Source organism: Stenella coeruleoalba (genome assembly GCF_951394435.1).
Source record: "Stenella coeruleoalba genome assembly, chromosome: 1".
Lineage (NCBI taxonomy): Eukaryota > Metazoa > Chordata > Mammalia > Artiodactyla > Delphinidae > Stenella > Stenella coeruleoalba.
In genome coordinates this window covers 180,222,303-180,239,311 of record NC_137169.1, presented here as the reverse complement: position 1 = coordinate 180,239,311, position 17,009 = coordinate 180,222,303, and the positions used below count along the sequence as shown (strand labels likewise).

Here is a 17,009-nt window from a genome sequence, read left to right as displayed (position 1 = left end):
TCACGTGGAGGACTGCTGCCGTGTCTTGAGAAGCATTGCTGTGTGGTTCAAGAAGGAGGAGGGTGGAGCTGCCATGAAATCCCAATTTAACAGCAAAGGACTGGAAATCACTGGCATCCAATCTGGACTAGCTGACTGTGCAGGATCCGCTGCTCCAGAGAAAAGGGAAAGCGTGAGAGACAGGAGTGAGACCGATGGAGGAGGAGAGAAAAGGTTTGGAGGCATTTTGTTTAGGACATGGAGCTGGGGGTTGATGCCGAGGGGGCAGGCAGTGACCTTGTGAGTGATTATGGGGATTTGAGGAAGGAGTTAAGGTGGTGGCAGAGAGTGGCTTGGAGCATGGGGTGCTCTCACAGCCTCAGACAGTTTTGGTAAAAGGTGGAGGGAGAAAAGGGCCCACAGCACAGGACACTGTTCCATCAGCAGCAGTGGTTCTCTACAGTAACGTTTCTCAACCAAGGGACGGATCACAGATTTGCAGGAGGGCTTTGTCGTTTTGTTAAGCCCCCTGAGAGAGTGTGCCAAGAACCGTGGGGAGGTGTTCTCTTCTCATGTCTCCCGTGAGAAGCAGAGCTCTGACTTGGAGACCGTGTTTTTCTGGCACAGATACGTGCAGACATACCCTGCTGCCCCAAATTCACCATCGGGGCCCTAATATCCCCCCCGGGGGTGGATGAGAAGAAGCATCAGGGCCGTTTGGGGCCAAGAGGAGGGGCCGCGTGGGGAAGCTGGTCGTGTGTGTTTGTAAGTGAGGTGGGGAGCCTGTGCCGCCGGGTCTTTTTTTGCAGCTAAGTGGAAGGAGCTGCTAGGAGGTAATTTTTGACTGAAAAGTAAGTCACAGAGAGTCTTCTCACCTTCCTGTTTTCCTGTGGTGCCCATCAGGGAAGAGGTGTCTGTGACGGTTTGGGGTTTTTCAGAGGCTAAGACACCTGAGTCACCACTACGGTTTGGAGGAGAGCCCTGGTTTCCAGAAGCCAGACAGGCCTTTCCCACTCTATTTTTATAAGTCCCAGACCCATTTCCCTTGTCACCCGACTCTCCTCCATGACTCAGAGGGGTGCATTTATGGTGAGAGTGAAGGGAACAGGAGGCTCTCAGGGATGAGAGCGTCCACGCTTTGACTCTAAAGTACGGGTGGCAGAATCTTGACATCTTTTTGACCAGAGTCTCTCTGGAGGGAATTCAGACACCCACCCACACTGGCACAAAGCAATGGTACATTCCTGCCGCCTTCATAAAACTAGGATTCATTGAGTACTTACTGTGGGCCAGGTACTGGGCTAAGTATTTCACCTCCATTCACTCATTTTTTTCTTGACAGCAACCCTCTGAATAGGTGTTATTCCTATTTTACGAATGAGGATACCGCAGCTTAAAGCACAGTAACTCGCTCAGGCTCTAATAGTTAGTAAGGAGCAGAGCTGGGACCTGGGCGTAGGTTTATCTCACACCATACCTCATACTCTGAATCACCATACTGTACAGCCTTGAGCATTTTCCTGGGCAGGAGCTGCTAAGCTTTGGGTACCTTGCTGCAGATAAAATTATTACGGGTGAAAGAAGTCATTTGACCTTATTTTGTTTGCTTTTCTTTTTCCGTTCTCAATGCATTCTGTTTCTCTCAGAAGAGATTCGTTTTTGCACTACTTGGCTATTACTATTCTAAGACTACACTTTGGTTTTGGTGTCAGAGAGAGATAAGCTGGTGATAATCAGGCTTCTCTTTCCAGCCCTGTAAAGGTCCCCCTTTGCTCTTCCTTTTTTGAGGGTAAGAAGAGCAACCCATCAAAAGAAGAGCAGCCCAGCCTCTCTCTCAGAGTTAGGTATTCACTTTAGGTATAATTCTACAAAGCTTGACGTGTGTGTGTGTGTGTGTGTGTGTGTGTGTGTGTGTGTGTGTGTGTGTGTGTGTGTGTGTGTGTGTGTGTGTGTGTCTGTCTGTGTGTGTGTGTGTGTCTGTGTGTGTTGAAGGAGGCTCATTTAGTAAAGGGGTAAATAGCCCAATGCAAAGAGCCTCCTTATAAGGAAAAAGGAAAAAGATTCATGTTAATGACTTTGTATTCTGTAAGTTATTAAAAGGCAGGGGAACAGGAATTTTGTAAATGTTTTTTTCTTCTGTGAAAATTGTTCAGAAGCTACATGATCTCACATGGACCAGTAAAGCACAACAGACCACAAGAGTAGACCTGAGTACTGACCCCTCTCTAGGGGCCACCAAACGGGGCCGTTTCCCTCTGCCTATCCAACAGAATGTGTATCTTCATTGCTTTCCTTTCAGTTATGTCTTGCTTATCTATTGTTTGAAGAGTAGACTCTTGGCCTTCAAGGGGGTACTCTTCGCAGTTTCAGCTGTTAGCTGGTAACCCAGCATGTCTTTAATATCTTAGTGACTAGTGACTTTGCCAAGGCCTGGATTGAACCATGGAGACTTCAGGGCTGGTAGGCAGGAGAAAATCTCTTAGTTCCAAGTGAGCCAAGCTACCTGTGCAACATCACCATTCCATATGTCATTCCATATCAGTCCTCACATTTTATCTTAGTAAAATTCTAACAGAGTCACTTAAAAGACCTCCATCTTGCAAAGCCCCAAGACCTGGGCCCCGATTCCCGATCAGCTGTTAAAACCCAGCAACTTGATTACAGATAGTGTTTGCAAACATTCCTAGGACAGCCACAGTTTCACTGTCTTCTTTCTGCTCTGGTTTTCAGCTTCTTTTTGCTGTTGGCCCCTGGCAATTTCCATTCTTTTCTTACTATACCACCTGTAGAACTGAGATGATATTGATAACTTTATTCAACATTTTTAGCTTGTTAATAGGAGAACTTTAGATGGTGTATTCTATTATTTCTTCCCACTCAGAAATAAATGTATACCAATACTCTGCACCCAGTAGGAGAGGACTAATGAAAAGGAGGGATCTGGTTATAAAGTATGCTAAAAAAAAATGTATTTAGTCACCATCATAGTTATTTATTTCTTGAGAACCTACTGTACATCAGAAACTGAACTAGTAGCTGGGACTGAAGGGGATTAGACTCTGAGCCCTTGATAATACGTTCTGAATGTTAAGTCCTATAATGCACATATGGATAAAACATACCATAGTACACAGGCAAGGAGAACTCTCTGGGTCTAGGAAGCCAGATGAGATTTTCCAGAGGAGCTTGTATCTAAGAAATTCTTCCTGCACAACCCATCTCAGGGTATCTGTCGATTTTAATTTTACATTTTCCAAGAAGATTGTTGCAAACCCACATATGTGAGATCACTGGCACCCTCCCACCCCAGGGGGTGAACACGGGAGGAGTGGAACAACTCCATTTCCTCTTTTCCTCAGATGACTGCAATGAGCAGAAAATGCCTGGCTTTAGCATTCTAGGGCCCAGAAATAAATGTTTCTGGGTTGCAGGCATCTGCTGATGGGATGGGAGCACAGTGCTGCTTCCTCCTGGCAAAATCAGCTTCTAGGAAAATATGGGCCAACCGAGCCCCAAGGCCAGAAGGAGCTATAGTACCAGGTAGCTTATTTGGGTAAACTTTTAACCTGCAACTGAGAAAAAGAGAAGTGAAGTTGTGGGGGGTCTAGGGGAATTGAGATTATATATATGATCCTTTCTCTGTTTCTACATTGGATTGCTGGGTTCACTTCATTATTAATGTTCTTGCACCTAAGCCCTTTTTATAGAGGTGCCAAAGGAATCTGTTACCCTGCATTCCCAAGAAATTAGAAGGTTAATGGAATAATCAGAGAGTGGTAGCATGGTTTAGCAGAAAGAACAGCAAGAATCAAGAAATTTGGGCTACGTTCCCAGGATTGTTACAACTAGCCTTGCAAACAAGACATTTCACTGTTTTAAGGGGCCACTTCAGCATTTGTAAAATGAGAGTTTTGTACTAGATAGTATTCAAGAATCCATCCAGCCTTTGAATTTTATGCATCTATGGTCCTTAAAAAAAAAAAAAGAAAGCAACTAATGTTCTGGTCATCAAGAGTCCCTGAGGGGCCTCAAAGACTTCTGAATTTTGCCCCTGAGATTCGCAGGTGAAGCAGTGGACACGTGGGCAGATCCAAGGGCTGAAGGAACCAGGCTGGAGGTCACCATTCATTGGAGAGCCAGAGAACTTCCATCTGCTGCGTGGACTTCACTGGGTGTGGCGCCACAGCTGCCTGGGGAGATGGCTTCTTTTGGCCTGATGTAGCCTAATCAATATGAAGGACTGGGTGTGGCTCTGATTTGTCATTCACGTAACGAGAAGGTTTTGATGGGACATGATGTAGGAGAAAGAAAATAGCGTTAGGCATTATACAGAAATGTGATTAGCGTCTTCTCCTGTTTCAACACGCTCCTCAAGAGTACTTATCGGGCTTCTGTCCCATGCTTTACCTATAGGGGTATAATCACTTTGGGCTGATATCTCAATCTTTATGTTAGTAGAGCAGAGGGTCTGAAGCCCAAACTAACCTTTCTAGAACATCAGTGTGCTCATGGGTTCTGTTGCAGGCTGTAGAAGAAAAATGTTCTTAATCTAATTCACATAATAGAAGTACTATCAGCCAATCAGTCAAAGCTTATGGAACTCTTCCTGACAGTGGGCTCTGTGATGAGCAGTCTGGCCTATCTATTTTTACCCTCTTCTTTCACTTGCACAGTTTTCTCAGGCCCCTCTACCCCTCTGAATCATCCAGTGCTAAACTCTTTTTCACGTGGGCTAGATGTAGCAAAGCCAGCCCCTGAAAGCTCATGTCGTCCTTTCCGCATCCCCACCCACCCCAAATCTGGACTAGGTACTTCTATCTGCATCTCTATGCTAGCACTCGTCATCATAAGCTATAACTGCAAGTGGGGGGTTCTCTTGAGGACTGGAGCCATGTTTTATTTCTCTCTGTACCCTCATAACAATGCCTGGTACAAATAGGTGAGGAATAAATGCTGAGTGATTGAATAAATGACTACATCCATAGGCAACAGACAGAGCTACCATTCCTATACCCAACTCCCCAGAACAATTTAAACAGAAAATATCACCAGATAATATAACATAAAGGAGAAATTATCTTACTTCTGAGAAGTCAAGTCATATGGATAGGATAGACTGACAGCCTTTCCTCTTTGTATTTCATCACTTACGCACTTCCATTCATATGGCCACCTCAACTGCTGGAACATAGCCAGTTGGCAAGAAAAGCGTTCCTATAACAACTGAAATAGGTATCATCAAGCTCATACATCATAAGAAGAGCAACCCAGCCTCTCTCTCAGATTTAAGTATTCATTTTAGGTATAATTCTACAAAGCTTGACCCATGAGGGTGTGTGTGTGTGTGTGTGTGTTGAAGGAGGCTCATTTAGTAAAGGGGTAAATAGCCCAATGCAAAGAGCCTCCTTATAAGTAAAAAGGAAAAATATTCATGTTAATGACTTTGTATTCTATAAGTTATTAAAAGGCAGGGAGACAGGATTTTTTTTAACATCTTTATTGGAGTGTAATTGCTTTACAATGGTGTGTTAGTTTCTGCTTTATAACAAAGTGAATCAGTTATACATATACATATGTTCCCATATCTCTTCCCTCTTGTGTCTCCCTCCCTCCCACCCTCCCTATCCCACCCTTCTAGGTGGTCACAAACCACCTAGCTGATCTCCCTGTGCTAAAGTGAGAGAGTGGCATGGACATATATACACTACCAAACGTAAAATAGGTAGCTAGTGGGAAGCAGCCGCATAGCACAGGAAACAGGAATTTTATACAGGTTTTTTTCTTTTGTGAAAACAATTAAAATGAAAATTAAAAAGTGGATCTTAAAGAAATAAGCTTTAGGTACTTGAAAAATTCTCTTATTTGGAACACTTCGTTTTCTGATGTTACAGGAAAATGAGGTGCATGTATGGGTAGTGAAAAATTCACCTATGGACACGTTGTGCAGAGAAGCCAAGCCTTGTACCATTCCTTGGGGAAGCTTCCTGTGGGGAGGAGTGATGTCCCAAGTCAGACACCTTTCAATTATTGAGATTTGCGTCCCCCAATCTAGTCCAGTCTTCAGATACTTTAAAAACTTTGGATCGATTAGTCATTTTTCCCTTCCTATTTTTTCCATTGTAACTTTGGACTCAAGCTGTCAAGCTTTCAGGCACACGTTGCCATAGGAGACTCTGTTTGTTTAGGGTGGAGTAGTTATTTTTGGCAGGTTAGGGGAGGAGCAATTAATTCTAATAGGTATATAGTAAATTAAATACTTCTGTCTTTCCAACCTTTTCTCTGTATTTATGCTCCTTTTTATAAATTCCCTTCTCTTCCCAGATGACCCTTCAAGAACATTCTAGAAATCATGTCCAGGCTATAGCCATCAAAGTCTAGTGAGCTCTAGAGAAGGTCACCTAGACAATTTCTAATCTTTTCAACATACCTTCCCTAATACTCTTGAGATGAGAAGCCATCCTTGGGGAAGAGGTTGGAAAGAAAGATTCCCAGGATCTTTTATTAATCCATTCAAATGTCTAAGTTGTTGTTATGAAAAGGAAGATCTTTAGATTTCCCTTTAATCCTCCATATTGAAGACCATACTTTTATATGTAGGAGAAGTATTTTGGGTGCTCTTTGGATTTTTATAGACGATTACATGAAAAAGAAAGAAGAAACAGATTAAGTTTTGCCAATGAGTCAGTCAGGGTTGGGGGAAAAGTAACAGATGCAGTGTTAGATGAGGAAGATATACTCCAAACACTGGAAAAAGAAAATTCTGGGGGAATCTCAATGGATGTATCTGGTCCTTCCAGGAGAACCCAAGGGCATCTATAGGTGTTAAGGATGCAGCTAGTTGTATTTTGACTCCTATTTGGCTGCAATTGTAGATTCAAGTTATGATTATGTAGTTATTCCCAGTTCTCCAGAGCCAGAGTAACTGGCTCCAGGGTTAAAGACAAATGCTCATCTCAAAATCTATGTCTTTTATCCCAGTGAGGCGTGTGTTGAGAACAGAATTCATTTTCACTTCCTGCTCTCAACTGACATTGCTGTGCAGCTGTGTGACAGCTGTTGAGTTCCACCCCACAAGTAGCAGCTTCTCAGAGGTTCGCAAACTGGTATACATCTGGAATGATGTTCAACTGACCTCAGGACCCCATAGAATAAATCAAAACATTGAAGAAATAACTTGGATGAGCTCATTCTGATGTAACTCAGTTGCTGAAAATTATTTAATGGCCATTAAAAAAAATATTTGTATTTATTTATTTATTTTTGGCTGCATTGGGTCTTCGTTGCTGTGCGTGGGCTTTCTCTAGTTGCGGCGAGCGGGGGCTGCTCTTTGTTGTGGTGCACGGGCTTCTCATTGCGGTGGTTTCTTTTGTTGCGGAGCACGGGCTCTAGGCGCGCGGGCTTCAGTAGTTGTGGCACATGGGCTCGGTAGTTGTGGCTCGTGGGCTCTAGAGCGCAGGCTCAGTAGTTGTGGCGCACAGGCTTAGTTGCTCCGTGGCATGTGGGATCTTCCCGGACCAGGGCTCGAACCCATGTCCCCTGCATTGGCAGGCAGATCCTTAACCACTGCGCCACCAGGGAAGTCCCTTAATGGCCATTTTTTACTTTAGTATCTATTTCATCAAAGCAGAGTGAAATAGGGAACAGTCCTTCTATTTGACATTTAAGGAGGGTGGGGGAAGAGAAGGTGATTTGAATGTGTGAACTGGAAGGTGGCCTCAGGCCTCAAGAGTCTACTGACTGTCCTGTGGCCCGAAGAGCTTGACTCCGAGATGCTTCCTGAGGCTTCGCAATTGGGTATCCACTCAGGGTGGGGAGCAGCTAATGTGGCTGAGTAGGTGGGCTGCCTGGGCTGGTGCACCCTCCAGGATGCCGTGGGACACTGTTTCCCTCTGAGAGTGGTTCTAGAGAAACAGTGCGCTGGGCTGCTGAGCTATTTTTTTTAACCGCTCGTTGCTGTTCTTATCATACATTCCCTTTTGGGGTGAAACACTCCACTAACTCTGGTTTGGCCTGGGCCCCTTTCCCATTTTGGTTCCTGTTAACTTGCAGCAGTAACAGGAGTAGATGGAAACCGTTTGGCTTCCTCTGCTCTAACCCTGTGTCTACCTGCTGTGCATGAAGTAGCTGTACATGTGGGATGATTTGTGTTCCGGCACTGGTGTCCCAAACCCTAGGACCGCTGCATTCTGGACAAACATCACTTGAGTCTATAGCAACCCAGGCCTATTAGGGTCTCTAAGTACAAGGACCAGAAGAGATGGGGGTTATGGTCCTTAATCTGTGAGAAGCAGCAAAAAATCAAGATACATGACTTCTAAGCCTAAACTCTGCTTGACCTAGCTGTGTGACCCGGAGTAATTTTTGTCATCTCTATTTATCCCCATTTCCTCACTGATAAAATGGGACTTTAAAAGCCAAACCTGCCTGATGCACAGGTTTTCCTGATGATCAACAGAGTTAACGTGTGAAAATATTTTGTAACCTACCTAATGATGTAAAGACCTACTATTATGAGAAGGTGAAAAAGTCGATCAAGGAATTAAATGAACCATCCTGGTCCCTAGAGTAGGCCAGAAGCAGATACTGGTGGTGAAATTTGACAATTCCTTCGATCCAATGGTCTTATCTTGAGACTTTTCAACTTCTTGAGAGTGTTAGGTCAATTTTTACCCTGCCCCCTTTGGTGCTCTCCCGTAATAATGTCTCGAGTTCCATGGATTATGTTGGGAGTGGGATGAGTGGGAGAATAGGGTGAAGCTGAGTGGAGTTGTACTTAGACCGTTACTTGCTACCTCCTTACCAGCCTTTCCAAGCAGATGGTTGGTGTGATACCATCAATAACCGGGCCTACTGCCACTATGATGGGGGAGACTGCTGCTCTTCCACGCTCTCCTCCAAGAAGGTAAGTGAGGGCACCTGGGAGTGGGAGGGAGAGGGTGGCATTTCCAGGAATAGAGGCAGGAGTTTTGGCTAGCTCGCCTTCGTGGTGCATCATAATTTGTTTTTCTTCAACAGTCAAGAAGAGGGAATGATAACGAACAAACATGGGAGCTTCTACAGTGACAGGATTAAGGATAGTAATTTTAGGATAGGTTGTTAGAAAACACTAGTCTCTCATTGTCAGTCCTGTAACTGCTAGAGAAAAGCCATGCTTCTGCTGCTCAAAGACTCCCACCTGCTTATCATTGCCCAGGAGAAGTTTCTGTAGGTAGGGAAAAATGGCCTCTACTCCTTGGAGAGGCAGGATTATCCACGAAGTGGTATCCACTTATTATTAAACTTCACAGCTAAATGAATAATCCTATGAAGTGTATTCCAAGCACATTGCAGGTGTATGTTGAGCGGCCACCACGAGCTACCTGGAGCACTCCCCCGCTGTACCCTGAGCAGTAGCCCTTTCCTTGATGCCTTTTATCCTGTTGCTCTGGACGCTATTAAAATAGATATGCTTAAGCTAAGCCTATAAAATGGAATAGGCTGAAAATTTGGAATAATATGGATGAAAACCCAAGAGCTCCAAAGATAACTGACGCTAGTTGGCCGATTTGATGAATCAGAAATACACAAGAATGTTTCCTTCCTTGTATGTGTCTCCACAATAAAGTCACGTCTGCATGATTACCTCTACACAGACCTGAATACTCCTCCTAACGGCTAATATTTACTGATGGCTCACTCTGTGCCAGGCATTGTTCTCACTACTGACATGAATTAACTTATTTAGTACAGAGAGCTCAGGGACTTTTGTATCACTGTTCAATTTGGCCCCCTTTTGCTCTAAAACCCAGCAAATCCCAAACCGTGAGAAACAGATCAAGAGCTTGGATTGCAGGTCAGACCTCATGCCAACTAGTTCCTGGTCTCACTTGAAGAAAGTAACTGGTCAAGGATCCCATTTCTACTCAGGAAGGCATAACCACTTCGGAAGAAAGCAGTCAATTCTCTCCCCATCTCCATCTCACACTCAGCAGATCTAGGGTTTTTCTTTCATGGATTTTGGTGCCTGTGGCCAGTATACACATGAATCAGGATTGAAAAAGCATTTCACCCCTGTTGACTCCTAAATTACATTTAATTCATATGTGAAAATATGCTGGGAAATTTCCTCAAACCCCACCACCCGTTCTCCAGCCCACTTGCCCAGTCACCCAGCCTATCTCTTCAGTGTACTTGGACTATTAAATAATACGCTGATCTATTGTTGTTTCATTTGACTATCCATGCCCAAAGAGCAGAATCTTTGCCACTTTTACATCATGTCTCCTGAATGCCCAGTTCTCTCTGAAGCTAATTATGGACACTCAAAAAGTATGATTATCTGTTGGTAGCAGTGCAAGCAGGAAGAGAGCAACTTTTGCTGGACCATCTCTAACCTGGAGGAGGGATAATTACATAGCAGGAAGGCAATCTAGCCACAAACAACGGGTAGAGAGATGCATTGTTTCACCAAGCCAAAGTATATCCTGGGTTCAAGAAGGGCAAAACCTCAAGCCTATGAAGATAGAAGAGATGATTCTATGGCCCCAAGAACATCAAAAAAGTAGAAGACATAGAGCTAGGTAATAGAGCCTTGGTTTTCCAGATCGTAGTGTCATGACCTTGAGTTAAGTCACCCTACCTCTCTTGACCTTCTCTGTAAGAAGAAAATACTAACGTTCATCTTACCTACTTTACAAAGATTTTGTGAAGGTTGATAATAACGACAAAAACATTAACAGCAGTAGTTTTGAACACTAGTGGTAATATTAGAAGTAGTAGTAACAGATATTAGAGGTGCCTAGAAATGTGTGTTTCATATCCATCATCTTATTTAAACTACACTAACACCCTCTTGGGTAGTTGCTGTTGTCCTCCCACTTTATATATAAAGAAAGTGAAGCAAGGAAGGTTTACCTTGCCTAAGGAGACATGGTGTGTAACTGAAAGAACCGAGTGTTAATTTCAATTCTGTGATACTAACAGGCAACCCCACACTTCCTCTGGGACCAAGTGAGAAAAAAAGCAAAAGCTGGTTGCACGTGTGAGTGATTGCAACGTCTCTTTGATTTCTCCTAGGTCATTCCATTCGCTGCTGACTGTGATCTGGATGAATGCACCTGCCGAGACCCCAAGGCGGAAGAAAACCTGTAACTGTGGGATCAAGCCCCTCCTTCCACTGCCCTGGAGGCAGTAAGAATCAGAGGCCTCCACAAAAGGAAACAAAAGATGAATGAAGAAGAAAGGTCATGAAATGAAGGAAGGAAGAAGAACACCAAGGATCCTGTAAGAAATGCAAGAGGACGTTTACAGGTGCCAACTATTGCATCAAGTAGCCCAAGTAAGGAAGAGTCACAGGCAAACATTTCTTCAAAGAGGCAGTTGATTTAAAGTGGAAAGAGAAATATGATATATATACAAGGACCCTCCTTCCCCATTTATATTCTATCAAATCCCATCCTCAACTCTTGCCCTGCTCCCTACTCTGCATCCTGCCAACTATTCAGCCCCACCCAACTTGTAAACCAATACCAAAATACTAGAAGAGAAGTTGCCAGGGACACTCTGCTCATACCCATTTTGAATGGATGGCCGTCTTTCAGGGCTCGTCTAATCTAAACTGGCTCTCTCCCTTTCTTTGTGTAGTCTCCCTTAGTAATAATGAGGTTAGTTATTAATTCTTTATAAGTATTTAAACATAATGATATAAATATATTATATATATTATATTTTTTGCTGTCTACTAAGCTAAAAATTATCCATTGTTCCACACATGCTGCTGTGAAGTTCACGTCCAAAATGAATGCTGAGGGTTTGAGGACCAAAAGACAAGTTCTTCTGCCATCTTTCTATTCCTAGGGATTGGCAGGCTGAGAGGGAACTGGGGAAGGAAAGGGAGAGATTAGATGGAGTTTTTGATAATCACATGTCAGCTAATCATCTTTTTATGAACTGGGAGCTGAGCCCGGTTTGAGGAGATGGGGGCTTGGAATGATAATACTAAAAGGCATGGAAAGGTGGGTGGGGTTATCCATTGGTGATGGGTCCAGGAAAACTAGACTATGGTTCTTAAGTATCCATCCAAAAAGAATACATTCTCTTCAGTTCTTGGAACTCTTCGTTGCAGTTGGTGAGGCCCAGGATTTTCTGCACTTCCACAGGTGCCTGTTCCAAGTGTGGCTCTCAGCCAGTCACTCAGTCCACAAGTCTGTATGTAGGCTCACGCTCCCATCACCAGGATTACAGGAACTCACACATTCCTCATACTTGGCCTGTGGTCTCCCTTCTCCTAAGTCTCCAAGCCTGGCCATCATTCACAGCCACATGACCTATTGTTGACTTTCTGGGGAAAAAATGTCATGGAAATGACATCGGGGAAAGGTGGAGGAAACTGAAGAACAGGCAGGTTTGGAGGAGGCCATAGACAGGGGAGAAGTCAGGGTAAATCAGAGCCCAGGGCTGGAGGATGAATTGAGTCAAGGAGACTCAGCCTCGTTCCGAGTCTCCACAGCAGACCAAAGGGGATCTTTTGGACAATGCAGACTCGGAGGTAAATTCTATTCAAGTGTGATGTGTCAAATGTGTCCCAGAGAGAGCACTTGGAGCAAGCTGTGAAAGTAACATGGAGCAAGGGTGACACTCTGTGGGGAGAGAGAAGAATTTCAGCTGCATAGGGTCCATTTTGTCGTTGTTACCCTTTCTTGTTCAATAGATGGACTGTATGTGAAATGACCGCGTTAACCTGCCTCTGTTTACGTCCTGGGCTGACTCATTTTGCACGTGGTCTACTGCAGTTGTTCTTTAGTGACGATTTATGGATTAGGCCTTGGGGAAAGAAAGTAAGGAGCTAGTTTCTTGTTCAATACCCCAGTTTATCATCTCAGGAAGGGAAGAACAGGCAAAAGTTCAAGGGCAGCCTTGGCCTCCCTGGATCGCCTGCTCTGGCTCTGACCACAGTTTTCTATTCTTCCCATCAACCCTGAAAGCAGTGGCTGTGCAAATATCAATAGAAAGAAGAAATGCTTCCCCCACTATCTTGAGCCAGACTTCACGTAGGAAAGAACAACATATTTATCTGTGGGGATCTGAAATGAGGGTGGCAAGGTCACCGGGGAAGGGAAAGACCAGAGTCTGCCCATCCAAAATACTCTTGTTCTCTGTATTTCCAGCCGTAATGGAAACAATAGCCTAGATACCTACTGTTCCCTATCTGGGTTCACATTTAGTTCCCCCAAGAAGAGAATATTTATTTCTGGGATTCTGATAGGCTTCAGTATGGAAAGGACAGAAGAAGAGTTTCGATTCTTCATTTTAAAACAGTTGTAAGATGGTTATCCAAATTTCCTGAAGCATATCAGACTCTGTGCAGGGGAATCCTGCCATGTCTGAGCTTGGGAGTTATCCTGGGCTTCACCCAGCTCAGGAAGGCTACATCCACCCCCCCCCCCACCTCCTCCCACCCCAAGCCCCAGGAATACGGAGCCTGTGGTTCATGCCAGCATGGATCTGGGCTCAGTCTTCCCACAGGAGTTACAGTGAGAACATTTCTCTTTCGTACTTCATTTTAAAATATTTCATTCTCTGTTGGCAACATCTGCACTCCATCGCTGCCCTGGGAAGGTGAGAGGAGGGTTCTGGGGGGTGTGTGGAAAGCCTTTCAGGCTACAGGCTGCCCAGCCCAAGTCAGTCCTGGCCATTCATAGATGGCAGGTTCTTCCAGCCTTTGTCCCTGGAGCCTAGTGCTTCGAGCTCCTCAGGTCACTAATAAAGTTGAAGCTCTAAGACACCACGATCACAAATCCCCAGTGGATATTAACTCACACTCACTGCATGTGGTGGTCTGCATTCTGCTGCTCTTCCCCATACATGGGGCCACAGAGGGCCTCTCCCAGAGGCTCTTCCATTTGTTTCCTTGTTCCAAAATCACTTCTCTGCTTCTTCTTTTTCCCAGTAACTAGGAGCGCTGGGGTCCAGGTTGCCTAGGGCTGGATGACTCTGATGATTAGTGTGACAGTTTCCAACTAGAGAGATGAGAGGGCAGAGTGGGGAGAATGGTCAGCTGACAAACGTGTACATGAAAGTAAAGAGCTATTCTTGATTCCCTCTTTTCCTTCCCCCCCATTACAAGGCATTGGATTTGGCATGTCCTCTCCTCTGTGAGATCACTATTGAGTGTGTCAGTTAGCATCCCAAGGGGCTGGCTTGATTGGGAACACAGTGAAAGGAGCTATCTACTGTATTGTAACGTAAAACAGCTACAGCCAGTTATTTTGTAAGATTATAAAATATTCATTAAAACATCAGCACACAAAATGGGACGTGTCTTTGGTGTCTTATTCTTCGTTTAAATCATTCCATCACTTCCAAATTGCCAGAGCACTTCATTTGCTCGTTTCAGGTCTGGACATCCATCATGGATTAACTGATGATTCTTTTCAGTCACTTGAAAACTATTTATTAAGTAAATGGTATGCATAAGGCAGATAAACATGAAAGTTCACAAGAAGAGATGACATATACAAAAGCAGAGTACACAGTAGTCATGTCAAGTGCCTCATGAGTTGTAGGAATAAAATGCAAGAATCATTTACAGTCCAGAGGCAGTAGCGTCACCTCTGGAGGCCAAAGGCAGGGAGTATTTGAAAGATGGTCCATGAAGGATGCATACGAGCTTGATAGGCAGAAATGGGAAAGGGGGAGAGAAGAGTCCAGGCAAAGTGAAGAACAGGGTTGACCCTATGGAAGCAGGAAGGGGAAAAGGCTGGGTGATAGCAGACGTCCCTGGGGCATCCAACTTAGCTAGAAGGGAGAACTCAGCTCACATGTGCCCTGCATTTGGCAAAGGCAATCTGATTTAATCCTCACAGACAGATCTGCAACTTCCACTATTTCATTTCACAGATGTGGACACCAAGTGTCAGTGTGTAAAGAAAGTTCCTTAAGGTCATATGCCTGGCACTAGAGTCAAGCCTGGTTCTGTGAGACACCAAGATAGATAAAAGAAGGAAAAGAAAAATGATGGTTCATAGGATGGGAAAAGGCAAAGGAGAAGTGGAGAGAGATGTCAAAGACAATGACTCTGCGTTATCTTTATACCCATAAAGGTTATCATCACTGACAGAAAAGGGAAGCCAGGAGGAGTAAGCTTCTGAAGAAAGAGCATGTCTTTGCTTCTTGATAAAATCAGTTTAAAAGCCAGATAGAGGGCTTCCCTGGTGGCGCAGTGGTTGAGAGTCCGCCTGCCGATGCAGGGGACATGGGTTCGTGCCCCGGTTCGGGAGGATCTCACATGCTGCGGAGCGGCTGGGCCCGTGAGCCATGGCCGCTGAGCCTGCGCGTCCGGAGCCTGTGCTCCGCAACGGGAGAGGCCACAACAGTGAGAGGCCCGCGTACCGCAAAAAAAAAAAAAGAAAGAAAAATTTAAGTTCATATTACTAAGTGCAGGTTGGGATGGGAATCCAACTTTTCTGTCTCCAAATGTGATGTACTTTCCACTACATGAAGTCCAGCCCACTAGACCCACAATGAACTCAGATTTTCCCAGCTGAAATGGGAAAGTTAAATGTCTTTTTACTTGTTTATATTTCAAGGTGCTCATTGGTTTACCGGTGGCTTTCTCAGTAGCTGATGGTAAGAAAACTGACAGCAAACCTAGAGAATCGTTCCAGGGCCCTCTGCTCATGCCAGGCCCTGAGTATAAGCAGATGCCCTGCACATGCCCATTAGGCCAGCTGGACTGAGACTTCTGGCAAGGCTGCCTTCTCCCTAATAGTTTCCCCAGGGAGAGTCCTGGAGAGAGACTTTGGACCTCTGGTTTCCATTGACTGACAAACTTAAATGACATGATGAGTCACCCGTCAGCTGGGAGACTCACTACTCTAAGATTCCAGCCAATCAGATGTTGAGGGGCTCAGGATGGCAGGAGGGTAATATGGCTTTTCACTTATAAATAACTCCAGGGCATCTCTTGATCTGGCTTTGGGTCATCTCTTTTTATGTCACCCCAAGAAGACCACTGGTTCTGGACCGATAACATTTCCGTTTGCCCAACGGTTGGCTCAGAAAAAGGGATGGTGATGAGAATCTTGTATCTTGTGATATATGTCCACACCCATAAAACCTACACATGCCCTGGGTATTTGGAACAAAGTTAAGACTCATTCGAACATGATGATTGTTTCCAAGTGTGCGTGATTTGCTGATGATGCCTTTTTTTGTTTGTTTTCCCCTTGATCCTGCCACTAGATCCTCGGGTTACATTGCCAGTGTTAGTAAGAACTGGTGTGACAATGGCAGAGTTCATTCTTTTTTTTTTTTTTTTTTTTTGCGATACGCGGGCCTCTCACTGTTGTGGCCTCTCCTGTTGTGGAGCACAGGCTCCGGCCATGGCTCACGGGCCCAGCCACTCTGCGGCATGTGGGATCCTCCCAGACTGGGGCACGAACCCGTGTCTCCTGCATCGGCAGGCGGACTCTCAACCACTGCGCCACCAGGGAAGCCCCAGAGTCCATTCTTTGTTTTTTTTTTGTGTGTGGTACTTGGGCCACTCACTGCTGTGGCCCCTCCCGTTGCGGAGCACAGGCTCGGGATGCGCAGGCCCAGCGGCCACAGCTCACGGGCCCAGCTGCGCCCCAGAGTCCATTCTTAAAAGGATCTACAAGTCAAATCTGGTTAACATTCCAAATCAGTATAATAAAAATATTCCTAAGCCCTGAAAGATAGTACAGACCAACTACAATTTGCTAGTGTTCTTCGAATCAAATTTTCTTCTTAGGATAATTTAATATAGACAAGCTTCCTTTGCCTTGTCTCCACACAAAAGTCACTTATTCAAATGCAGAGAATAAATAAATAAAAGGAGAGTATTGACTTTTTAATGACTGCCAATCATGTTGTATCAATTTGCCTTTCCTCTCCAGGAGATAACTGCTATCTGAAGGCAGCTGCTTTGTAAAAAATATTTGTACTCTGAGAAGTCACATATTTAAATCTCACAAAAGGCTATCAGAGCTCAAGAAAGTTCCCATATCACAACTCGACATGTGCAGTTCGGA

The 17,009-nt window shown here is 44.6% G+C and overlaps 1 protein-coding gene across 7 annotated transcripts in view; it reads left to right on the top strand.

Annotated features, from left to right (window-relative positions):
* The window catches only part of PAPPA2 (pappalysin 2), a 472,610-nt gene extending 458,352 nt beyond the window's left edge, over nucleotides 1-14,258 (top strand). For all 7 annotated transcript variants that reach the window (XM_079905559.1, XM_079905558.1, XM_079905561.1 and 4 more), the window contains 2 exons: nucleotides 8,783-8,881; nucleotides 11,035-14,258. In XM_079905559.1, coding sequence (XP_079761685.1) covers nucleotides 8,783-8,881; nucleotides 11,035-11,109 — 174 coding nt within the window. In that variant the 3' untranslated portion in view covers nucleotides 11,110-14,258. The remainder of the gene's footprint in view (nucleotides 1-8,782; nucleotides 8,882-11,034) is intronic.
* The last annotated feature ends 2,751 nt before the right edge of the window (nucleotides 14,259-17,009 follow it).